A 25,147-nucleotide genomic window follows, 5' to 3' on the forward strand; every position below is an offset into this window, starting at 1 on the left:
GAGGCCCCAGGGGACCAGTTTGCCCCTCCGCTGGTGGGCTCAGCACGGTGCGCTGACGCGCTAGGGCCTGGCTGAACTGGTTCCTGGGGCAAGCAGGCCAGCGCTGGGCCTGTGCAGAGAAGGAGTGGGGACCCTGCCTCTCCTCTGCCACAGAGGCAGCCAAAGAGCCCCTGGGGACCCCCTCCATGCCCCAAAGCACATCACGCACCCTACGGGGAACCCCCAGATAACACGGGGCTGGGGCCGAACGCACCTCAAGCTGCACCGGGGCCGGCTCGCTTGGAGGGGCTGCTGGGAACCTGGGGCTCCTGGAAGGGGCTGAGTAACTCCGAGCGCACATCTCCTCACCCTGCCACCGCCCGAGCTCCTGGCCCGGTAAGTCTTGCAGTGAGCATGGGTGCTGTGTCCTGCCAGGCTGTAAGGGGAGCCCGGGCAATCGGGGGGCTGTGGTCACACGATGGATTGCACGCGGCCTTGTGCTGGGGCTGGGATCAGCTGCCTGGCCAGCGAAGCCCAGAGCGGGAATTCAGAAGCAGGCTTCTGCCTGCCCCCTGCCCGGTGCGGTGCTGCAGAGGGAGCTGGAATAACGAAGACTCAAACGCTTGCCAGGCTCAAAGGTAAGACAGTCTCCAGTTACGGGGGGCTGGCAGGGACCCCGACATTTACGCTGCCTAATGCTTCCCATTATCGACTATTCTTGTGCCCCTTTCTCTGAGATCCCCCGCCCCGCCCTGGCTGCCAGCAGGCCTTTGCTAGTTGCTCTCTGGCTAGGGAGGGGCCCTTTCTTTGCCCCATTTAGGTCAGCTGAGCTGTGAGCTGTCAGAAGTTACCATTTCCCTTCCCTCGTTATCGTTACTCCGGGAACGCTGGCAACCTGCCAGCATGGTAACGGACATGGGTGCTGGAATGGGGGTGCTGCAGCACCCCCTGGCTTGACGTGGTTGTCGTTAGAAACGGGTTACAGTTTGGTTCAATGGCTGTCAGCCGCCCTGGGAACGGGAACGCTGCAGCAGCACAGACGGGAACGCCGGGGCCCTGCTCCAACAGCTGTAGCAGGGAGATGGGGGGAGAGAGCGCCCCAGGGCCGACCCTCCCCCTTGCCCCCAAACCCAGCAGCCTGTGCCCGTACGGGGCTAACAGACTTCTCCTAGTAGCAGTCAGCAAAGTGAAGCTTTTAGCTCAAGCTGCCTGAACTCTGGCGATGAAGGTTGAGGGTTCAAATCCTGCTCATGGGAGGAAAAATCCTCAAGGCCATGATGTTATTTGAGGAGGTTTTTAACAATGTGGCAGGGCTGGAGTCAAGCACTGGGAAGCAAGGACATGCCAGAATGCAGCCTGCCCCAGCAGCCTTCGCTCCGCCTCCTGAAGCGTGTGCATTACGTGACACTGTCTTTAATGACACGGTCATCAATGTTTTTTTCCACAGGACTCAGATCCCAGGGGCGGAACTAAGGTCACAGGGAGAACCATACATCTGGCATTTCCTAACTTTTGGTGTTTGCCTTAGCCACCGAAAAATGATCTTTTAACGGATATTTGCACAGTATTTGACATATTAATATTAAGTAGTAACGGGCTGAATCTGCAGCCAGGGAGATTGAGGTTAGAGATTGGGAACAGGTTTCTAACTCTCGGGTAGCTAAGCTCTGGAACAGGCATCCCAGGGAGGTTGTGGAATCCCTGGCCCTGGACGTTTTTAAGAACAGGTTGGACAAACCTGCCGGGGCCGGTCTAGGTTTGCACAGTGCAGGGGGCTGGACTTGATGACTCCATGAGCTCCCTCCCCGCCCCCCGTTTCTGTGGTTCTGTGATAGTTATACTGCAGCTGCACCTACCTACAGGCCAGCAAGGCTGGTGCTGTACAAACCCACCGCAAGTGACAGACTGTATCCCAGAGAGAGCTTACAGGGTAAGCACCAGGCAGATGAGCCAAGCCAGCAGGCACGGCCGTGGGGGTAGAGGAGAGGGGTATCAACAATGATAGGGCACATTCTTGTCAAAAGGGTTTGCCAACCTCCTGCCACCTCCCCCAATCCCAGGCAGCACTCCGTTCGCAGCCTCCCCAGGCCCCTCTGTCCCTCCGCAGGTTAGCAATAGGCACGCTCTGACCCCGAGCATCCCTGGAGTGACCTGAGTCGCTGGGGACTCTCAGATCCGCCACTCCCACAGGAATTATGTCCCCCCCCACCCCCCTGGCTTACCCGTGAGACCTCCGGAGCACCACAGTGGTTTGGTTTGTGGTGAAAACAAGTGAAAGTCGATTTACCAAAGACCAGAGCTGTGAGAAGCAGCAAGTAGAATTAATGTAACATATCAACTAAAATCAACATGCTTCCGAGAGCCTGGACGTGACTGCCAAGCCAGGCCCCGCTCACGGAGCGTAGCTCACTGGATGTTTCTCTCCCAGCTCCAACCACCAGACTGGACGTGAGCCTCGGTTCATACGACAAGCCAGCTGGCGGCCTGTCCCCTCGGTGACGGCTACTTGGGGGTACCTCTGCAGCGCCAGCTACAATTCCAGCCAGCCGTCGTCTTCACGTGGAGACAGGGCACCCGCTGCTGCTTGTTTGGTCCTGTCTAAAATATCTTCTTTGCAGTCACTCGATTAGCATTTTGCTCTGGCTGTAAATGTAGGCTCCACCTACATGGAGCCAGGTAGAGAAGCATCTCTATCACGTTAGGGTGGTCTGAATGCATGGCTACGCAGGTGGGGTCGGAGAGGACTTTGGATTCTTTGACCATGGGATATTGTTCCAGGAAGAAAGATTGCTAGGAAGAGATGAGATCCACCTAATGAAGAGAGGGAAGAGCATCTTTGCAGGCAGGCTGGCTAACCTAGTGAGGAGGGCTTGAAACTAGGTTCACCGGGGGATAGAGACCTAAACCCGGGGGAAGTGGGATACCGGGGCGAAACACAAGGAGAGGGTGCAACCGGGGAGGCCTCCTGATTCATACTGAGAAAGTGGGGCAATCGGCTAGTTATCTTAGGTGCCTGTAAAAGAACGCTAGAAGCCTGGGAAACAAGCAGGAAGAATTAGAAGTCCTGGCACAGTCAAGGAACTATGATGTGATTGGTTTCAGAGTAGCAGCCGTGTTAGTCTGTATCCGCAAAAATAACAGGAGTACTTGTGGCACCTTAGAGACTAACAAATTTATTAGAGCATAAGCTTTCGTGGGCTACAACCCACTTCTTCGGATGCATCCGAAGAAGTGGGTTGTAGCCCACGAAAGCTTATGCTCTAATAAATTTGTTAGTCTCTAAGGTGCCACAAGTACTCCTGTTATTTTTATGATGTGATTGGAATAACAGAGACTTGGTGGGGTAACTCACATGACTGGAGCACTGTCATGGATGGGTATAAACTGTTCAGGAAGGACAGGTGGGGGAGAAAAGGTGGAGGAGTTGTATTGTATGTAAGGGAGCAGTATGACTGCTCAGAGCTCCAGTATGAAACTGGAGAAAAGCCTGTTGAGAGTCTTTGGGTTAAGTTTAGAGGCGAGAGCAAGACGAGGCTTTCTTCAGACAACTAACAGAAGTTTCCAGATCACAGGCGATGGTTCTCATGGGGGACTTCAATCACCCTGACATCTGCTGGGAGAGCAATACAGCAGTGCACAGACAGTCCAGGAAGTTTTGGGGGAGTGTTGGGGACAACTTCCTGGTACAAGTGCTGGAGGAACCAACTAGGGGCCATGCTCCTCTTGACCTGCTGCTCACAAACAGGGAAGAATTGGTAGGGGAAGTAGAAGTGGGTGGCAACCTGGGCAGCAGTGACCATGAGATGGTCAAGTTCAGGATCCTGACAAAAGGAAGAAAGGAGAGCAGCAGAATACAGACCCTGGACTTCAGAAAAGCAGACTTTGACTCCCTCAGGGAACTGATGGGCAGGATCCCCTGGGAGAATAACATGAGGGGGAAAGGAGTCCAGGAGAGCTGGCTGTATTTTAAAGAAGCCTTATTGAGGGCGCAGGAACAAACCATCCCAATGTGCAGAAAGAATAGCAAATATGGCAGGCGGCCAGCTTGGCTTAACAGAGAAATCTTCAGTGAGCTTAAACTCAAAAAGGAAGCTTACAAGAAGTGGAAATTTGGACAGATGACTAGGGAGGAGTATAAAAATATTGCTCAGGCATGCAGGGGTGTAATCAGGAAGGCCAAAGCACAACTGGAGTTGCAGCTAGCAAGGGATGTGAAGGGTAACAAGAAGGGTTTCTACAGGTATGTTAGCAACAAGAAGGTCATGGAAAGTGTGGGACCGTTAATGAATGAGGGAGGCAACCTAGTGACAGATGATGTGGAAAAACCTGAAGTATTCAATGCTTTTTTTGCCTTGGCCTTCACAGACAAAGTCAGCTCCCAGACTGCTGCACTGGGCAGCACAGTATGGGGAGGAGGTTAGCAGCCCTCAGTGGTGAAAGAACAGGTTAAGGACCATTTAGAAAAGCTGGACATGCACAAGTCCATGGGGCCGGATGTGCTGCATTTGAGGGTGCTGAGGGAGTTGGCTGATGAGATTTCAGAGCCATTGGCCATTATCTTTGAAAACTCGTGGCGATCGGGGGAGGTCCCGGACTATTGGAAAAAGGCAAATATAGTGCCCATCTTTAAAAAAGGAAAGAAGGAGAATCCGGGGAACTACAGACTGGTCAGCCTCACCTCAGTCCCTGGAAAAATCATGGAGCAGGTCCTCAAGGAATCCATTTTGAAGCACTTGGAGGAGAGGAAGGTGATCAGGAACAATCAACATGGATTCACCAAGGGCAAGTCATGCCTGACCAACCTGATTGCCTTCTATGATGAGATAACTGGCTCTGTGGATATGAGGAAAGTGGTGGACGTGACATACCTTGACTTTAGCAAAGCTTTTGACATGTGTTAGAATATAGGTATTCAGGCCTGCCTGTAAAGGCCTAGACTTTAAGAACTTAGGTGTATTTTTATCACTTAGCTAGTTACAGGGGTATAAAAACAAAGAATCAGAATCACAGTCGGCCTGTGTCTGGGCCTCCTCTCCCTAGGATAATCTGAGGTCTTGTTCTTAGGTTAAGGCCTTTGGCTCATCCTCACATCCCAAACCAGTCAGACTGAAATAAGGTGCTATTGGGATGTCAGGAAGATGATTCTGTCCTGATAGTTCCCATCACCACTAGCTAAAGAAACAGATCTTAAGATGGTTGAAGAAAACGTAGTTTGATAGCGTCCAGTCTGGCAAGAACTCACTTCTCAATGGTTGTGCTTGTGAAACCCTCATTTCTGTATTGTTTTATCTTTATGGCCCCTACTTTTCTATTGTTAATCTGTCTAGTTCTCTAATTGTTTCTGTCTGCTGGATAATTAATGTTGCTAGGTGTAAGTTAATGAGGGTCGTGGGATAGAATTGGTTAGAGAATCATGTTACAATATGTTAGGATTGGTTAGTAAATTTCAGTAAAATGATAGGTTAAGGTATAGCTGAGAATGTTACTATATAAACGGGTCAAATAGGAAGTGTGGGGAAGGGAAATTGGAATCGTGTTTCGCTAAGGGGAGGGGAATGGGAACAGGGACACAGGCAAGGCTCTGCGGTGTCAGAGCTGGGAAAGGGGACATGGGGGAACAGACTCTCTCGGCGTATAGAGATAAGCCAGACTGGTGTGAAGGGCTTCGGAATCTGCTTGCTTGGAAACTAACCCCAGTAAACATCGCATTGTCTGCACTTCAGACTTCTGGTCTTTTGCTGCTTGCTGTCTGCGTGACAAGAACCAGGGAAGTGGGAGGGTTGAGGGAAAGCCCTCTAACAATACAGTCTCCCACAGTATTCTTGCTGCCAAGTTAAAGAAGTATGGGCTGGATGAATGGACTATAAGGTGGATAGAAAGCTGGCTAGATCGTCGGGCTCAACGGGTGGTGATCAACGGCTCCATGTCTAGTTGGCAGCCGGTTTCAAGCGGAGTGCCCCCAAGGGTCGGTCCTGGGGCCGGTTTTGTTCAATATCTTCATTAGTGATCTGGAGGATGGCGTGGACTGCACTCTCAGCAAGTTTGCAGATGACTCTAAGCCCTGGTCTACACTGGGAGAGGGGGGATCGATCTAAGTTCCGCAACTTCAGCTACGTGAATAACGTAGCTGAAGTTGACGTACTTACATCGACTTACCGTGGTGTCTTCACCGCGGTGAGTCGAGTGCTGCCGCTTCCCTGTCGACTCCGCCTGCGCCTCTCGTGCCGGTGGAGTACAGGAGTCAACGGGAGAACAGTCGGGGGTCGATTTATTGCGTCTAGACTAGACACGATAAATCGATCCCCGCTGGATCGATTGCTGGCTGCCGATCCAGCGGGTAGTGTAGACATACCCTAAACTGGGGGGAGAGGTAGGTACGCTGGAGGGTAGGAATAGGGTCCAGAGTGACCTAGACAAATAGGAGGATTGGGCCAAAAGAAATCTGATGAGGTTCAAGAAGGACAAGTGCCGAGTCCTGCACTTAGGACGGAAGAATCCCATGCACTGCTACAGGCTGGGGACCGACTGGCTAAGCGGCAGTTCTGCAGAAAAGGACCTAGGGGTTACAATGGACGAGAAGCTGGATATGAGTCAATGGTGTGCCCTCCTTGCCGAGAAGGCCAATGGCATTTTGGGCTGTATAAGTAGGGGCATTGCCAGCAGATCGAGGGAAGAGACTATTCCCCTCTATTCGGCACTGGTGAGGCCACACCTGGAGTATTGCGTCCAGGTTTGGTCCCCACATTACAGAAGGGATGTGAACAAATTGGAGAGAGTCGAGCGGAGGGCAAGAAAAATTATCAGGGGGCTGGAGCACATGATTTACGAGGAGAGGCTGAGGGAACTGGGCTTATTTAGTCTGCAGAAGAGAAGAATGAGGGGGGATTTGATAGCAGCCTTCAACTACCTGAAAGGGGGTTCCAAACAGGATGGATCTGGAATGTTCTCAGTGGTACCAGATGACAGAACAATGAGCAAATAGTCTCAAGTTGCAGTGGGGGAGGTTTAGGTTGGATATTTGGAAATACTATTTCACTAGGAGGGTGGTGAAGCACTGGAATGGGTTACCTAGGGAGGTGGTGGAATCTCCTTCCTTAGAGGTTTTTAAGGTCAGGCTTGACAAAGCCCTGGCTGGGATGATTTAGGTGGGGATTGGTCCTGCTTTGAGCAAGGGGTTGGACTAGATTACCTCCTGAGGTCCCTTCCAACCCTGATAGTCTATGATTCTATGAACTCACAGACCTTACGAGCAGGATTTTCAGTACAGCTACATAGCTACTTACATAGTATCTGTACATACACTGCACAATGATACTGCTGCTCGGTGTGATGCAGGCTTTCAGCAGAGACCTTATGTCACCATATCTCAGTGGGTCACAACTGAGAATACCAAATTTAAGACATGCTGCTGGGATAAAGGGCAGATTCACCCCAAATCTGGTGGTTATTCTTCCATGAGATATACCAAACCAGCAACAAAAGTAAACTTCTGTCTCACCACACTGGCGAACAAGATGTCAGAAATGCAGCCTTCTTAGGTATTCCGGTCCTGAATTCAACACCTAGACACTAGACTTAATGATGAGTGGTTCTTTAAAACCAATTTCATCAACCAAAGGGTTCTTCTGATCCCAAAGGACCAGCCACACACCCAGGTCAATATGTAACTCAGATCTTACCCAATAATCATGCTGCTGCCAATCCTTTAGTATCTAATATCTAAAGAACATAAGAACATAAGGTTTATTTATAAAAAGAAAGAAAGATGAGAGTTAAAATTGGTTAAAAGAATCAAATACATACAATAAATACAAAGTTCTTGGATCAGGCTTGTAGCAGTGATGGCATAAACTGCTGGCTTGTTAAATCTCTGGTTGCTTAAAAATCATTGGAAGGTCCTCAGTCCCTTGGTTAGGATGCTCCCATTAGTATACGTTCAGAAACGGGAGGTTTGAGCAGGAAAGAGGCAAAATGGAGAATGTTTCCAGGGCCTTTTATAGCTTCTGCCAAGTGAAGGAAACGCATTGTTCTAGTTTGTAGAAAATTACAGGTAACAAGATGGTGTTTGGAGTCACATGGGCAAGTCACATGTCCACGCCTGCTTGGCTCAGTCACAGTAGAGGCCCTCACCCATACTCTAGTTAGAACATTCACATGAAAGTCCATCAGGTGGCTGGGCGTCTCCCATGGTCCATTGTGAGGTAAGTGTTCCCTGATGGGCCATTTAACTTGCATAGTTCCCTCAAGATGTGCAGGCTAAATACCTTGCGGGTGTTACCACAGGAGCAAATATTTGAAATACAGGTACATAGTTAATATTCATAACTTCAGATACAAAAATGATACATGAATACTGTCACGGAGTATGGGGGACTCAGGGCCCTGCACCCCCGGCTTCCTGCGATTCACCATGACTCTCAGCCAGCCAGTAAAGCAGAAGGTTTATTTAGACGACAGGAATACAGTCCAAGACAGGTCTTGCAGGCACAGACAACAGGACCCCCCTCAGTTAGGTCCATCTTGGGGTCCCAGGGCGCCTCAGCCCCCTTGGGAGGTCAGAGCCCTGTCTGCCTCCCAGCCACATCACCAGCCAGCTCCCAAAACTCTGCCTTCAGCGACCCCTCCCACAGCCTTTGTTCAGTTTCCCGGGCAAAGGTGTCACCTGGCCTTTAACCCCTTCCTGGGTTCTCATGTTACATGCTCAGGTATTCTCAGTCAGTCTCCCATCCCCCAGTGCAGACTATCCTAGCCACACTCCCCTGTCAGAATTCAAAGCCCACAGTAAGAACAGTCCCAGTTCGTCACATCTCTCCCCTCTTCGAGACCGAACTGAGCGGGGTCACTTTAACCAGTGACCCGGGGAAGTTCGAACCTACCCCCGTTCCCATGGATGCCCCAGCATCCCTCCCATTCCTTGGTGAGAATTACACCAGGACCCTCCAGTTTCACGCCCCCCCTTAGGTCGGGGGTGCTCGATGGCACTCGCAGTTCGCATGTGGGAAGGTTTATGCGTCCTGTGCCCTTTTCCCACCCCAATACCCCTGGGGTTCCAACTGGGCTGGGGTCTTCTCCCAGCGTTCCAGTCTGGAGGTCTGTGCTTCGGGCTCTCTTGGTTCAGAGCCCCCCTTTTAACCTTGGCCACCCTCTGGAAAGGCTCCTCTATGCTGGGTAAGGGTCCTAAAGCCGTTTTCCCCTTGTCCCGGGCCTTCCTCCCCCTCTGACAGGGGTCACAGGATCGGCAGTACTGTCGGACAGTAACAAAGACCCCAGGCCAGTAAAAGCTCCGTAGCAGCCTCTGCTGGGTACGCCAGGTTCCCTGGTCCCCTGAGAGGGGAATGTCATGGGCCCGGCACAGCAGCTGGCGGCGATACTTCTGGGGTACCACCAGCTGCCTCCTGATCCCCCTTGACTCCATTTTCCCTGGGGGAGCCCATTCTCGGTACAGGAACCCCTTCTCCCACAGGAACCTTTTCTGGCCACCTCTCCCCATGGTCTGTACCGCGCTGAGGTCAGCCAGGTCCCTTATCTTCCGCAAGGAGGGATCTTTCTGCACCTCGGCCTGGAACTCAGCAGCTGGGACAGGGATGGCCACCTGTTCTCTCTCGCCGGCTGGGTCTGAAGCCGCAGCCTCCCTGAGCCGTGTCCCTGGGTGCTCCTTCCCCACCAGGTTAGGGTCCTGCGCCTCGGGCAAGGCACCCTCCCCAAGGTCAGGGCACAGTGCCCCTCGCCGGCTCTGACTGCGGGTCACAACCAGTGCACCCTGGGGGCTGCTTGGCCAGTCCTCCAGGTCCCCCCCCATCAACACCTCAGTGGGCAAATACGGGTGTACCCCCACATCCTTGGGGCCCTCCTTGGCCCCCCACTTCAGGTGTACCCTCGCCACGGGCACTTTGACTGGTGTCCCGGCCACCCCCGTCAGGGTCAGGTAGGTGTTGGGCACCGCCTGATCTGGGGCCACCACCTCGGGCCAGGCCAGCGTCACCTCTGCGCCCGTATCCCAGTATCCATTGACCTTCCTCCCATCCACCTCCAGGGGAACAAGGTACTCTCTCCGGAGGGACAGCCCCGCGCCCACCGTATAAACCAAAAACCCTGAGTCTGGAGCATCCAGCCCCCCAGAGGAGCTGGCCTGGAGCTCTCCTCCCTCCTTAGCAGGTGGTACTCTGCCAGCCCCCCTTCCCTGGGAGTGCTGCCTCTCGCCCGGCTGGGTCTCTACCCAGTCAACCCTCTGTGGGTTCGGTCTGTTCAGTCTGTCCCTGAGCCTGGGGCACTGGGCCTGTATGTGGCCTCTCTGGCCACAGTGATAGCAGCCCATGTCCCATGGGTCCCCTCGAGTGGGTTGTATGGCCCTGACGCCGGATGTTCCCCTCTGGTGGGGGTTTTCCGTATTTTCCCACTGGGAGGTCCCATGGTGACTCTCTCTCTGCGTTGTGGTGGGACTGTTTCTTTGGGACTCCTCCCTGTTATCCCCTGACCGGCTCTTTACAAACTCATCGGCCAGCCGGCCTGCATGTCGCGGGTTCTCTGGTTTTTTGTCCCTCAACCACAGCCTCAGGTCGGATGGGCACCGCTCATACAGTTGCTCCAGTACCAGCAGTTTAACCAGGTCCTCCTTCGTCTGGGCCCCATCTGCCCACTTGCTGGCGTATCCCTCCATGTGGACGGCTAGTTGCAGATATGAGATCTCAGGGGTTTTATCCTGACTCCGGAACCTTTCCCGGTACATCTCAGGAGTCAGCCCAAAGTCACGTAGCAGGGCCTTTTTGAACAGTTCGTAGTCCCCTTTCTCCGCCTCTCCCAGTTGGCGGTACAATGCCACGGCTTTGGGGTCCAGTAAGGGGGTGAGAACCCGGAGTCTGTCCATGGGATCAACCTGGTGCAGCTCGCAGGCCGTCTCAAAGGCATCCAGGAAGTCATCCATGTCCTCCCCCTCCTTACATTGGGCCAGGATGCACTTATCAAAGCTCCGTGCAGTCCTGGGTCCCCCCTTACTCACCGCAGCCGGGGGCTCGCGGCCCCTTAGCCTCGCCAGCTCCAGTTCATGATGCCTCTGCCTCTGTCTCTCTTCATGCTGCCTCTGTCTCTCATTCTCCTCCCGTTCATGCTGTCTCTGTTGTTCACGATCCTCCAGCTCTCTCAGTTTTAGCTCTTTCTCCCATTCCAGCCAGTTCCGCTCCACGGTTGGCGAGCGTCGCCGGGAGGATCCCCTGCTGGCCGGGGGGGTCACGGCACCCTCGGTATTTGCTGGGCTCCTCCCCACCCTTCCCCTAGGCATAGGAAGGAGGGGTCTCGGGAAGCCCTCAGCAGCCGGCTGACCACTCCCAGCTGGGACAGACACTGGGGCCTGCGCTGCATCTGCCAGGCTGCTTCCCTCAGAGACAGGGATCAGTTCATTCGAGCGATCTCCCTCCTCCAGCTGGGCAATGAGCTGTTCTTTGGTGAGCTTCCCAATGCGCACCCCCCTCTGCTTGCACAGCTCCACCAGGTCGCTCTTAAGCCGCTTGGCATACATCTTCCTGCTGGCCACTCACAGGCCTGTGTGCTCACCACTCCCCACAGTCTCCAGGGAGACCCCTAGTGTGCCAGCCCTTCTCGAGGTCCCCACCTCTCTGCCAGGGTCGAGCTGCAGACTCCTCCGCCCCTGGGACCACTCGCTGCGATCCCCCGGGGGACCCTGTTACTGCAAAAGTCCTTCTCGCTGGTCACACACTCCCAGGGGTGATAACCGTCTCTCTCTGACTCTTCAGCACGCCTGGTCCCCGTCAATCCCCCTTCGTTTTACTTCTCCCCAGTCACTTACTGCAGGAAGCGCCGTCCACGGGGTGCAGTAGATCCCACCTCTGCCACCAGTTGTCACGGAGTATGGGGGACTCAGGGCCCTGCACCCCCAGCTTCCTGCGATTCACCATGACTCTCAGCCAGCCAGTAAAGCAGAAGGTTTATTTAGACGACAGGAATACAGTCCAAGACAGGTCTTGCAGGCACAGACAACAGGACCCCCCTCAGTTAGGTCCATCTTGGGGTCCCAGGGCGCCCCAGCCCCCTTGGGAGGTCAGAGCCCTGTCTGCCTCCCAGCCACATCACCAGCCAGCTCCCAAAACTCTGCCTTCAGCGACCCCTCCCACAGCCTTTGTTCAGTTTCCCAGGCAAAGGTGTCACCTGGCCTTTAACCCCTTCCTGGGTTCTCATGTTACATGCTCAGGTATTCTCAGTCAGTCTCCCATCCCCCAATGCAGACTATCCTAGCCACACTCCCCTGCCAGCATTCAAAGACCACATTAAGAACAGTCCCAGTTCGTCACAAATACAAATAGCACAGCCATATTCAGCAAATCATAACCTTTCCATAGACACCCCACTTGACATACTTTGTACAAGATTTGTTGCAATTATATAACAGTGGTCGCACAAGGATCTATATGGTCATATTTTAATCAGATAACATCACACCTTACACGACCCCTGTTGATGAACTACCGAGCCCAGCTCCAGGGGATTCCTGTGCCCCTACAACCCCTGTGCCCTATGCCAGCTGGCACAAAGGGGTTCTCAGGTCACAGAACCAAGTATTTGATAAAGGGCTGATCAGTCCAGCAGAGGAAGGTCTAACCCTAGCCAATGGCTGGCCGTCGAAGCTAGAGAATTCGCACTGGAAATGAGATGTACGTTTTGCACAGGGAGGGTAATGCACCATGGGAACAACTTCCCAAGGGTGGCGGCGGATTCTTGGTTGCTGGCGGGTTTGCCAAGAGCTCTGCTCTAGTTCAAACAGGAGTCTCTGGCCTGCGGCGTACGGGCGAGCAGGCTAGAGGATCACCCTGAGCCGTTCAGGATCTAGGAATCCTCTGTGTCGTCACAGGGGGTGTAATAAGGCCCCAGGGCCAGCTGGTGTGTTCAGGGCTGTGCTCTTTGAGCAGGGGAAGCTTTCAGGGTACTGCGGGGGCGTTATTCCATGAAGGGCCGGCTCCAGGGTTTTTGCCGCCCCAAGCTGCGCAAAAAAAAAAAAAAAAAGCCGCAATCGTGATCTGCGGTGGCAACTCGGCGGGAGGTCTTTCACTCCGAGCGGGAGTGAGGGACCGTCCGCCGAATTGCCGCCGAATAGCTGGACGTGCCGCCCCTCTCCGGAGTGGCCGCCCCAAGCACTTGCTTGCCAAGCTGGTGCCTGGAGCCGGCCCTGATTCCGTGGGTTCGGTGCTCTATATCAAACCCTCCTGCTCCTGCCCCAGCCCCTGTGCTGCGTGTCTCGGACCAATGCACCTGCACTCACTCCCTGCTGTGGCGCAAGCTCCCTAGGGCTGGGGAGCAGAGAAATGGGCCCACCCCATGGCCAGCAGCTCACACCCCCCGGGTCAGGCCCTACACTCACCATGGCAGACTGGGGCCTGGGACTCCACGAGGTTTCTGTCACTACCAGCAGGGCCCAAGGAGGCTGCAGGGCCCCTGTGTCTTGCAGATCCACACTGCCCAGGGCACAAGAGGGGGCAGGGGCTGCCCGTGTCTCACCCGTGCCCAGGACGAGGGGAGTTGCAGGGGTGCCCATGTCTTGCCCGTGCCCAGGGAGCTGCAGGGGCTGCTGGGTCTCCCCTGTGCCCAGGGCACCAGGAGGTGGGAGGGGTGCCTGTGTCTCCCCCATGCCCAGGGCGAGGGGAGCTGCAGGGGGTGCTCGTGTCTCTCCCATGCCCAGGACACGGTGAGGCTGCAGGGGGGCCCGTGTCTTGCCCGTGCCCAAGGGTGTGGGGGGGTGCCCGTGTCTCTCCCATGCCCAGGGCACGGTGAGGCTGCAGGGGGGGCCCGTGTCTGGCGGCCCGTGGGCGGCTCCGCCCGGCTCCTCCCGGGCCCCGCCGGTGCCGCAGCGCAGGGGCGGGCGGGGGCACTGGGCATGCTCCGAGGCGCTGCGGCTGGCTCGGCCGGGGCGGGCGCTGCAGCTGCCGGGCGTGCGGCGCGGAGCGGGCGTGGGGATCCCCGGGCTGGGCTGCGCAGGGCGCCCCGGAGCCCCCCCCCGCGCCCCCATGTTCGCCTTTTACTCTCTGCTGGTCTACATCGTGTACGCGCTGCTGCGCCGCGGCCCGCGGCCGCTCCCCCCGCCGCAGGTAGGAGGCTCGGGCACCGGGCACCGGCTGGGGGGAGACCCCGGCACCCCTCAGGCAGGGTCACGTCCCCCAGAGGATCCTGAGCCGCCCCGCTGGGATTAACCCCGGCCCCGGCCAGTCTCTGGATCGGATCAAGCGGTGAGACGGGGCCACGGGGACCCCGTTAGCAGAGCCTGGCCCCGGGGTGCGGGACACGGGGGGGAGCTGCCGATGCCAACTCTGGGGAGGGCAAAGGGGGGAGTTATTCTCGCCCCCTCCCCCGTGCCCCCTGCGCCCCCCCCGACTCTGCCCCCAGCACCCAGCTGCTCTGCATGCCCCCAGCAGCACCTGCCCCTGACAGCTGTTCACTGTCACCCGGTGCTCTGCATATACCAGAGCTGGGGTTCCTGGCTTTCCCCAGCCCTGGTCCCGGTGGTCCCTGCTATCCCCACTAGCCCCTCAGTCCTAACCCGCAGCCCCCTGCGACCCCAGCCCTGGGCTCCCCCCAGCTCTGCCAATGCCCCTCAGTCCTGACCCGCAGCCCCCTGCGACCCCAGCCCTGGGCTCCCCCCAGCTCTGCCAATGCCCCTCAATCCTAACCCGCAGCCCCCTGCTACTCCAGCCCTGGGCTCCCCCCAGCTCTGCCAATGCCCCTCAATCCTAACCCGCAGCCCCCTGCGACCCCAGCCCTGGGTTCCCCCCAGCTCTGCCAATGCCCCTCAATCCTAACCCGCAGCCCCCTGCGACCCCAGCCCTGGGTTCCCCCCAGCTCTGCCAATGCCCCTCAATCCTAACCCGCAGCCCCCTGCTACTCCAGCCCTGGGCTCCCCCCAGCTCTGCCAATGCCCCTCAGTCCTGACCCGCAGCCCCCTGCGACCCCAGCCCTGGGCTCCCCCCAGCTCTGCCAATGCCCCTCAATCCTAACCCGCAGCCCCCTGCTACTCCAGCCCTGGGCTCCCCCCAGCTCTGCCAATGTCCCTCAGTCCTGACCCGCAGCCCCCTGCGACCCCAGCCCTGGGCTCCCCCCAGCTCTGCCAATGCCCCTCAATCCTAACCCGCAGCCCCCTGCGACCCCAGCCCTGGGCTCCCCCCAGCTCTGCCAATGTCCCTCAGTCCTGACCCGCAGCCCCCTGCGACCCCAGCCCTGGGCTCCCCCCAGCTCTGCCAATGCCCCTCAGTCCTGACCCGCAGCCCCCTGCGACCCCAGCCCTGGGCTCCCCCCAGCTCTGCCAATGCCCCTCAATCCTAACCCGCAGCCCCCTGCTACTCCAGCCCTGGGCTCCCCCCAGCTCTGCCAATGCCCCTCAATCCTAACCCGCAGCCCCCTGCGACCCCAGCCCTGGGCTCCCCCCAGCTCTGCCAATGCCCCTCAATCCTAACCCGCAGCCCCCTGCGACCCCAGCCCTGGGCTCCCCCCAGCTCTGCCAATGTCCCTCAGTCCTGACCCGCAGCCCCCTGCGACCCCAGCCCTGGGCTCCCCCCAGCTCTGCCAATGCCCCTCAGTCTCAACCCGCAGCCCCCTGCGACCCCAGCCCTGGGCTCCCCCCAGCTCTGCCAATGCCGCTCAATCCTAACCCGCAGACCCCTGCGACCCCAGCCCTGGGCTCCCCCCAGCTCTGCCAATGCCCCTCACTCCCGACCCACAGCCCCCTGCGACCCCAGCCCTGGGCTCCCTCCAACTCTGCCAATGTCCCTCAGTCCTGACCCGCAGCCCCCTGCGACCCCAGCCCTGGGCTCCCTCCAACTCTGCCAATGCCCCTCAATCCTAACCCGCAGCCCCCTGCTACTCCAGCCCTGGGCTCCCCCCAACTCTGCCAATGTCCCTCAATCCTAACCCGCAGCCCCCTGCGACCCCAGCCCTGGGCTCCCCGCCCCCCTAAGGTTTGCATTCCCTGTCCCCCCAGCCAGGCTAGTCTTGGGCGTCTTCTGAGCAGAGTCCCCAGGTGCCAGGCCGTGGGGTGGTTTTTGTGCCGTGGTGGAGGCCAGGGGCAGGGCTGGGAAGCTGCCACCTGCCCCGCCAGGGTGGGCTGTTTCGCTCCCCTCGCACTGTTCACTTCGTTACTACCCCGGAGCAGCCGGGCCCTGTCCCCTGCCCGAGTGGGGCCGCTCTGTCCTGGGCCAGATAGTCAGTCGTTCTCTCTCCACTCCCAGCCCCATGGCCCTTCACACTGCCTGCCCCGGATCTCTGCCCTCTGTCCCCTTGGCATGGTCCCTGGCAGCCTGGCTCCTGAGCTGCTGCGTGCCCGGGTAGCCGCAGCAGGGAGACGGTTCACCCCCAGCCGTGGTTGCTTATCTCGTGGGGATGCAGAGATGAAAGCCCGTCTGGCTGCGGAGATGCAAATGGGCTGCGGCTGTCGTGTCTGCCTGGCGGGCCAGGGGAAGGGAGCTCTTCAGATTGGGGGAAACCAGGTCAGTTTTGGCACTGCTGGATCCAGCCCAGAGGAGTGTTATGGGACACTGATCCTCTGCCGGCATGGGAAGGGGTGGAGGGAGGGTACCCCAGTCCTAGCCATGCAGACTTGGGGGCGTCTACCCCTGACCGGATGGATCCCCATTATTCCTGGCACGCAGGTGGGGGGTACCCAGAGATCGTTTGCAGTGACGGGAACCTGAAGTAACAGTCGATCTGTCTCCATCATTCCATGGTGGAATTTCAAAGGCACGTGTTGCCATGGTAACTGTGCACCCGCTCTGTTTCCCTGGCAGCCGGCGCCTTTCCCAACCAGCTCATAGCAAAGTGCATGGTGGAGTCCCCCTGTCCTGGGGTCCCAAGGAGAACGTAAAGAGCGGCTTAGTCCTTCTCCCCGTGCGGGTCGGCTCCCCACTCCTGACTGCTCAGCCCACACCCTAGGTCCTCTCCCCCTCCTGGTGCACTAAGGAGCCAGCTGACTGAGTGAGTCCACCTGCCCCTCCCCAGCTGGGCAGCCCCTGCTCTCAGGCTAGGTGGGGCTCCAGGCACGCCCCTCCCCTCCCGCTCACCATGCCTTGCTGTAGAGCTGTGACTGTTTTCTGAATGGGGTTAGTGGCCCTTCCGATCTGTCTGGGTCCGCACTCGGGACATAGGAATGGGCAGGTTGAACAGGCCAGGGATCGTCTCAGTCTCTCCTGTCGGTGACAGGGACCAGCCCCAGCCATTCCAGAGGAAGGCGCAAGGCACCTGGTACTGGATGATTATGGAGTAACCTGTCCGGGGGGGCGTCTCTTCCTAACCCCCCATCATTCAGTTAGGGGCTGCTGATGCCCTGGACCAGGAGAGATTATAGCCTTTGCAATGGGTAACCATGGCTGGGGTAATGATCCTTAGAAGGGTCTGGCCCTGTTTTGAATCCTGCTAAGCTCAATAATGTCTGGTAGCAGTGAGTTCCACAGGTTAACGACGCGTGTGGGAAAAGTGGCTCTCGGATCAGTTGTAACTGTGCTGTATTTCCATCTCATGGACAGTCCCCCGCTCCCTGTATCCTGAGTGGGGGCTAAGTGCTGCTCAGTTTGCCGTCTCTGTCCCCTGGCTCAAGCTCTTGGAGGTAGCAAGAGATTCTTCCCCTGGAAAAGAAGGCGGCAGGAGTCCCAGAGCCAAAAGTGGGCAACAGCCCAGAGGGGACCCATGGTCCAAATCCCATCGGTGCTGGCAGAGCAGCCCCGGGCACAGCTTGGTTCTGGAGATTAACTCGGCCAGCAGCTGGGGCACTTGGCAGTACCAGTGAAGTGGCTGAAATTGGCAGTGGGGAGGTGGAGAGCCAGGGGTCGAGGGGGAGGGCACGGGGGCAGCTCAGCCCTGCTGGAGGGGGAATTGAACCTGCTGACCCAGCTGTGCACTTGGCCCGTTGACTTTATCCTTGTCCAGGCTGACAGGCAAGGCCCGTGTGGCATCTCTAGGATCCTGCACCCAGCGTGGTGGGGTGAGAGCTCTCGGGGGCACGTGGGGGACAGGTGCCCTGCCCCAAATGTTCTCTGTCCCGTTGACGTCTCTTCCAAGGCCACTGCAGGACTCTGGTGTTTTCACTCCTGGGCCATTAGCGATTTCCATCGATTCTGAGAGTCCGGGGCCCGGGTGGATCGTTGTGAGATCTCTGTATCTATCGCCTGGGCCCTAGGAGTGCCCTGCGTTAACTCCTGTTCGGATGCTTGATTTAAAAATGTCCAGGGATGGAGAATCCACCGCAGCCCTCGGCGGCGGCTGGAGATGCCGGTGCTGAGGCAGTCCCCTGGCTGATGGATGGGCCTGGATTTCCCACGTCCCATGCTGGGGCCAGGTGGAATCCCTATGCCAACGCTAACCCTGCCCCTGTTTTAGCCCAGGCTTGTTATTGAGTGTTGGCTGGTAACGCACAGGCTAATCCCCAAGCTGGCTGTGTATGGAGCGTGGCAAGGGATGGCAGCGCAGGCGTTTGGGTCCCTGTTCGGGATCCGGTTCGGTGACGTCCTTCGCTGTGGATTCAGCATCAGAGCGTAGGTCCCTATCACTTGAGCTAAAGGAATCCCTCCGTCAGCCAACAGCAGCAGTAGGCTCTTATCCTCTCTGAGGACCAGCCCCTAGAGACATGACCCCTGCTTAACTAGCGTTTTTACGACAGCGCCAGGGAAAGGAGGTGGGAGAGACTGGCGGCGTGAGGGACGTGAGTAGGGGCGGGGGAGGGTGTGGCTTCAGGGGCGGGGGCCCGGCCTGCTAGGGCCTTCTCGGAGCAGGCGCCGGGATTGAAGGGGTCGGTCTGTCTGCACTGAGGGGAGGGGAAGGAGCCTCCTGGTCCCAGTCGGACCCAGCGCAGAGGACAGCAGATTGGGGTTCGTTCACCCCTCCCCTCGCTGGGGTGCCCCATGCTGCCACTACCCTGACTCCCAGCGCCCGAGCTCACCCCCACGGGGTGTGGCATCCCTGTGCCCGGCTCAGCCACCCCAGCAGATGTGCACGTGGCAGCTCATGCTGGCTCACAGGTGCCAGGCCCTGAGGGGAGGGATCCACCCCCCAGGGGAAGGGGGGCAGCCCTGCTGGAACCCATGGGGCACTTCCCTCCCCCCAGCTTCTGCCCCCTCCCCTGGGGCCCAGTCCTGCTCCTGGTGCAGTCTGAGCACATGGGGTGCATGATGGGAGTATTGGGGGGCCAGTAGGGCTGGGTCCGGATCCTCTCCCCAGCTCTCTGGGTGGCAGCACTGCCCCTGGATGCTACACACCCCTACACACCCGCAAAAGTTTAGCGGATGGATCAGGGTAGTTATGGATTTGCTGGCCCCCTTCCCCCACTGTGCTGCAGTGGGTTCCCCCCTCCGTGCACCCCCCCAGCTGCCCCCTGCACAGGGGAACCGCATGGGTCCTGAACGCACAGAGGGGGGGTGAGGCGTGTTTGGGTGCAGGCGTCTCCGTTGGTACCTACTGGGGCGATTCGCCCTCCTGACCCCTGCCAGCATGGCAGTTAGTTGGGGGGCACCCGGGGCACGAGGGGGTCTGGGTCTGGGTCTCCCTCCGCCTGTCAGCAGGGTGCAGGGCCCCGGCTTTCCCTGCCCGCTTTGCCCTGGGCCCCTGCTCCACACTGGGGGCGGCTGGGAGCAGGGCTGTTGTCTGTTATTTGAATAGACGTCGATTGTTCCAATCTCTGACCCCTCCTCAGCCGCAGCCGCTGGTCGGCGCCCAGCCCCGCTGGGCCTTGCCAGACACGTCTCCAGGGCCAGGAGCATTGGCCGAGCCTCGTGCTTCCCTGGCAGAGAGCTTCGTGCGCCGTTCCCAGGCTGGGCCCCTCTGCTGGGGCGGGATGTGCGCGCCAGGTGTGCCCAGGCTGGCTCCGTTGGCGCTTTGGCAGCTGGGGGGTCGGTTCTCTCCAAAGGGGCCCGGCAGCATGGGGGCCTGACCCCTCAAGGCCGCGTGATCTCCCCTGCCAGAGGGCTGATTGGATCCATGGGGCGGTGCTGAGAGCCTGCCCCATTTCCGCCCCTTGGCATCTTGGCTCTGGTGCTCTCCCGTTTCCCCGCTTGGCTTCGCTCTGCGCAGCTGGCTCCGAGGTTGGCTCGGCTGCAGCTTGTTAGCAGGGAGCTGGCGCTGTTTCCAGCCGGGCTGTATTGATTGTCCAGGGAGGCCTGGCTCAGGCTTTGACTTGCCGCGCTGTGGGTCTGTCTCCCTGGCGGGGGGCACAGAGGCGGGCAGCTCCCCGGCACTGGTGCTGCTGTGTTGGGTTTAGGATGGGCAGGGCTCTCGTCTGACAGCTTGGATGGGGCTGGGGGTGGAGAGCAGTGTCTGCCCCCCCGGGGGCCAAACACACACAGGGGGTGTGGAGGGAAGGGGGATGCACGAGGCGTCGCGTGCGGGCTGGTCGGGGGGGTGGGAGGCAGGAGGTGTGGGCAGTTGTGCTCAGGGTCCAGGGTTAGTCTCTGTGTCTAAATCAAAGCATCCCCCGGCCCCCCAGTGTAACACAGGCTCTGTGCTGGCCTGTGTGCGGTGGGCAGCCCCTGACCCACAGCAGCCCACCCTGGGGCATGGCTCTCCCAGCCCCCCCTAGAGAGCAATACCCAGACGGCAGCACCCCCGACCCCAGCCGGTGCTGGGTGCAATGCCGACTCCTCCAGCAGGGGGTGCCAGCTGCCCGCTGTGAGGACAGGCAGCACCGTCAGGCCTTGCTGAGCTCTGCCCCGTTGCCGGCCCCGAGACCCACATGTATTGGGCAGTTGCTGAGCGTGGGGCTGGGGCCTCTGTCACAGCTATTCCCGGTGTGTCTGGTGAGCCGAGCCCGCGGAGACGGAGCCTGCGTGGCCCCATCAGCGTAGCCGGGCGAGGGGCTGGGCCGAACCAAGGCCCTCCAGAGCTGCTGCAGCGTGAGGTAAAGAGCCGGGCTTGCCACTGCGGGCTAAGCAGCTGCTCGTCCTCTGCACCGGGCACTGAGGGGGAACGGGTGCGCGCCCTCGTCCGTGGGGTACGTTAGCGGGGGCAGCACCCGGGCAGGGCCGGCTCTTCCCCATTAGGAGGGTTCCCGTCGTGCTAGCTCAGCACCTTGCTGTTCCCCAGCCCCATTGGTGCCCCCAGCCAGGCCTCGTAGGAGCGGGTCGGGTCTTGGGGTGTAGTCAGGGCCCTGGGCACGGGGTGCTGAAGGGAACGATCCGGGAGCGTTCCCGGTGTCTAGACAGCTTTGGCACGGAGATGGATCCGGCTCAGGGCATCAGTTGCACTCAGCAGGGTCAGCTCTGTCCCGGGCTTGTGGGGAGCAGGGTGGGGGGAGCTCTATGGAGCTGTCTGTGGCGGGGGGGGGGAGTACTTGAGGGGGTTTGTGAGGCTGTCTGTGGCGGGGGGGTACTTGAGGGGGTTTGTGAGGCTGTCTGTGGCGGGGGGGAGTACTTGAGGGGGTTCTGTGGGGCCGTCTGGCGGGGGTACTTGAGGGGGTTCTGTGGGGTTGTCTGGCGGGGGTACTTGAGGGGTTCTGTGGGGTTGTCTGGCGGGGGTACTTGAGGGAGTTCTGTGGGGCTGTCTGGCGGGGGTACTTGAGGGGGTTCTGTGGGGCTCTCGGTGGCCAGGAAGGGGCTCTATGGGGCTCTCTGTAGCCAGGGGTGTGTGGGGAGGCTGTCTGTGGTGGGGGAGTGCTTGAGGGGGGCTCTATGGGTCTGTCTGTGGCGGGGGGGTTCTTGGGAGGATCTGTAGGGCACAGTGGTGGGGGTGGCATGGGGGAGGCTGTCTGTGCCCAGAGGGGCTCGGGGGGGGGCAGCCATGGTGGGGAGTGTTCGGGGGGTGGGGAGCTCTGTGGTGCTGTTCATGAAGGGGTGGTGCCATGGGGGCTTCTGTGAGGCCATTTGTGGTGGAGGGGGGCGTCTGGGGGGGCACTGATGTGCCATCTGTGGCAGAGGGGAGGGTTGGTCAGGGGCTCTGAGACACGATCCGTGGCGAGGCGTTGCTCCGGGGGGCTCTGAATCACCGTCTGTGGAGGAGGGAGGAGTTGGAGGGACTCTGAGGTGTCGTCCATGGTGACGGGGAGAGCTCTGAGGACCCATTTAGTTGGGGGGCTCTGAGGACCCGTCCGTGGGGGGGGGGCAGGTTTGTCAGGGGGACTCTGAGGACCCGTCCGTGGGGGGGGGGGCGGGTTGGTCGGGGGGCTCTGAGGACCCCTCCGTGGGGGGGGCTGGGTTGGTTGGGGGGGCTCTGAGGACCTGTCCGTGGCAGGGGGCGGGTTGGTCGGGGGGGCTCTGAGGACCCCTCCGTGGGGGGGGCTGGGTTGGTTGGGGGGGCTCTGAGGACCTGTCCGTGGCGGGGGGCGGGTTGGTCAGGGGGGCTCTGAGGACCCCTCCATGGGGCGGGGGGTTGGTCAGGGGCTCTGATGACCCGTCTGTGGCCTGGCTTCTGTTGCTGACAGACGTTTCCTTCCCCTCCTGCTCTCCAGGGCCCGGATGCCTTCTCCGTGGAGCCGCCCAGGCGGCGCAGGCTGTGTGAGGAGCTGTGGCCGGAGCTGCCGGAGCTGGACAGTGCGTAGCCTCCTCTCCCCTCCCCGTGCCACAGCGGCTGGTCCGGTTTGCACGTGGCCCAGCAGCAGGGGGAGGGTGCTGGTTGTAGATCGGTGCATGCCGGGCTGGTGAGCTGGGACAGGTCCCCCCTGCCCCCCGTGTCCTGAAGGGGTTCAGGGTGTTGGGGGCGATGCATCTCACACTGGGGAGGGGGTGCCACTGGGCTGGGGCACAGCTATCTCGACAGTGGGGGAGCCAAGGGGCGCCCCGGCGCTGTTCCCCCCGCCCCAGCGCTGTTCCCTGCCTTTGCAGGCAGCTCTGAGAGTGACCGAGGCAGTGGCACGGAGGAAGAGGAGGAGGCTGGCCCTGACAGCGGGTTTCTGGAGGATGCCACCACCCCGCTCACCGAATTCCTGTCCCTCAAGCGGGAAGCTGCCGAGGGGAAGCTCTGCCTAGCGGACACAGAGGCCTCTGGCGGGAAGGTAAATCTGGGCGCGTTCCCCATCAGACCCGCTGCCTTCCTGTCACCATGGCAATGAGGAGCATGAAACACAAACAGCCGTGGCCAGGTGTGATGGGTCTCGGGGTGCCCAGAGCTGGGAGGCGCCTTGGTCTCTTGTGTTGGGGGAGTCTTGCTTGTGCTTAGCTGGGTGTCCACTCCCTGACCCCACCCTCTCCTCGAGGCTGTGCCAGCCCTTACCTTGCCTTGCAGGTTAACGGGAGGTGCACCCAGTCCTCGAGCCCCTGTCGGGCCCAGCCCGGTCTCCACGGGACACTCCCACAAGTACCAGGCCTGCTGTCTCCCAGGGGCCAACATGTACACCTGTTTGTGAGAGTCAGGACCCGCTCTTTGTGTGATACCACAGCACTGAGGGATCTTTATAGTGAAAATAAGGGTGAAATCATTGCCAAAGAACCAAGAGATGGCGAGGGAGAATAGAAACGAAAGGTTACCTGTAAAACAAAATCATAGCACGCTTTCTGGAGCTGCACTTCACTCAGCAGGCTAAGCTGCCGGCCAGCGAAGCGTATCTCACCCCCAAACTCCTCTGCCGAGTCTCAGCCAAGGGGGGTTCAGATCCCGTTTTCAGGACCGTAAATGCCCAGCCTGCTTCCTTCCTAAGTGCAGGATGTGGGGCGTCGTCTCTGCCTTCTGCTCACGTCCCCAGAGTTCAGTGTCTGTTCTCAGGGCAGGATAACGCACCGGGCCTTCTTTTTCCTGCGTGCCGCTTCCCCGCTGATTGCACATCTCCCCGCTGGCTTCGTATGTACGTGGGTATCCGCTGTGCTAGCTTATGGTGCTCATGTCCTGCCCGAGAGCCAGGTGAACAAAGGTCCCTTGTGTGGCAGAAAAGCCGCACGCTGTCATTGGACATCCACAGCCCCTTACGGAGCATCTGTGTGGACATTTCACTCTGTGGGGACCCAGAATGCACAAGCCAGCATTGGGGCATTGCTGGGACCCCCTCGCCAGTTGGTGTGACGGGATTCTTGGGTCACACCAGGACCCACCGCGTCAGATCTGAACTGGCTACGTTCAGAGCCATCCATCCATCCAGCTCCCAGGGCTCACCCGTCCCTGTCCTCCACTCTGCTCGCTTTGCTATTTACCAGGCTATTTACCAGGCAGTGGCCAGCACTCCTGTCCACCCGGGAGCTTTCCCAGCTCTCTCCTATCCCCGGAAGGGGGATGCTGAGGCCTGGAGCAGAGAAGGAGGGACCCAGGCCCTGTGTCTCCTTGGTCACCGTGCTTCTCAGACCACACGGGGGCCCAATGGACTCGGTCTGGAGTGTGTGTGGATTTCTGGAATCCGTTGGCGCTGCCCATCCCTGGCTCTGTGTCCACCTGCCTGGTTTTGGATAGCGCCCATCACGGTGATACCGAAGGGCCTGGCGCAGCCTGGCAGAGCGTGGGTAGAACGCTGCCATTGGGAGCGCTGGCCTCAGTGACAAGACACAGGGCAGCCATGAACCGGGCCCTAAGGGCTCCTCTGCCCCTGACGTTCCCGGTGCCGCTGTCCCTGTGCCCAGGCTCTGGGGCGGCACTTAGCGCACGTCTGGGTCTGAGCCGGGAGGCGATTCCCAGCCCGCGTGGACAGACGCGCTAGCTCTGCTCGCGCTGGTGCTAAACACAGCAGTGTAGCTGGGGGAGCACGGGGGAGGGCTGCCAGAGTAACGACCCGCCCGGCCCCCCTGGGTCTGTACTCGGGTGGCTAGTCTGAGCTGCCGCCTTTCCTACCCCGGCTACACGGGTGACCTTGGGCGAGTCCCTTCTCCCTGACTAAGTGTGCCGTGGCCAGCGCACGGGGCCCCTGCTCTTGGTGTGCGATTGCCGATGGCGCCAGCCAGCCGCAGGGGCTGCACAGGCTGCTGGGGGCGGGGGTGCCTGCTCTGGCTCCTGGGCGTAGTGCCTCACCGTCGCCGATGGCGTCGCTCGGAGCCAGCCCCACTGCACGCATGGGGGTCCGAGGCGCAGTGGATGAAGTGACCCACTCCAGAGTCACACAGGGTCTGTGGCAGAGCAGGGCCAGGGCCGGGTCTCCTGAGTCCTTGGCCCCAACCCTACCCGCTAGGCAAACCATCCCCACCCTCCGCCTGCGCTAACTGCTTTGTCTTCTCTTTTCTCCTTCGAACCATCCCCCTCATTCCCCCGACATCCCATGTGCTCCTGCGACCTGCTGTGTCCGCCCCTC

General features: G+C 59.4%; 1 protein-coding gene across 1 annotated transcript in view; it reads left to right on the forward strand.

The window, feature by feature from the left end:
* The first annotated feature begins 13,988 nt into the window (after positions 1-13,988).
* KIFC2 (kinesin family member C2) overlaps positions 13,989-25,147 on the forward strand; it is a 36,552-nt gene continuing 25,393 nt past the window's right edge. The window contains exons 1-3 of the mRNA XM_065399064.1: positions 13,989-14,069; positions 22,394-22,475; positions 22,767-22,936. Of these exons, the coding sequence (XP_065255136.1) occupies positions 13,989-14,069; positions 22,394-22,475; positions 22,767-22,936 (333 nt within the window). The remainder of the gene's footprint in view (positions 14,070-22,393; positions 22,476-22,766; positions 22,937-25,147) is intronic.

Source organism: Emys orbicularis, chromosome 2 (assembly GCF_028017835.1).
Source record: "Emys orbicularis isolate rEmyOrb1 chromosome 2, rEmyOrb1.hap1, whole genome shotgun sequence".
Taxonomy (NCBI): Eukaryota; Metazoa; Chordata; order Testudines; family Emydidae; genus Emys; species Emys orbicularis.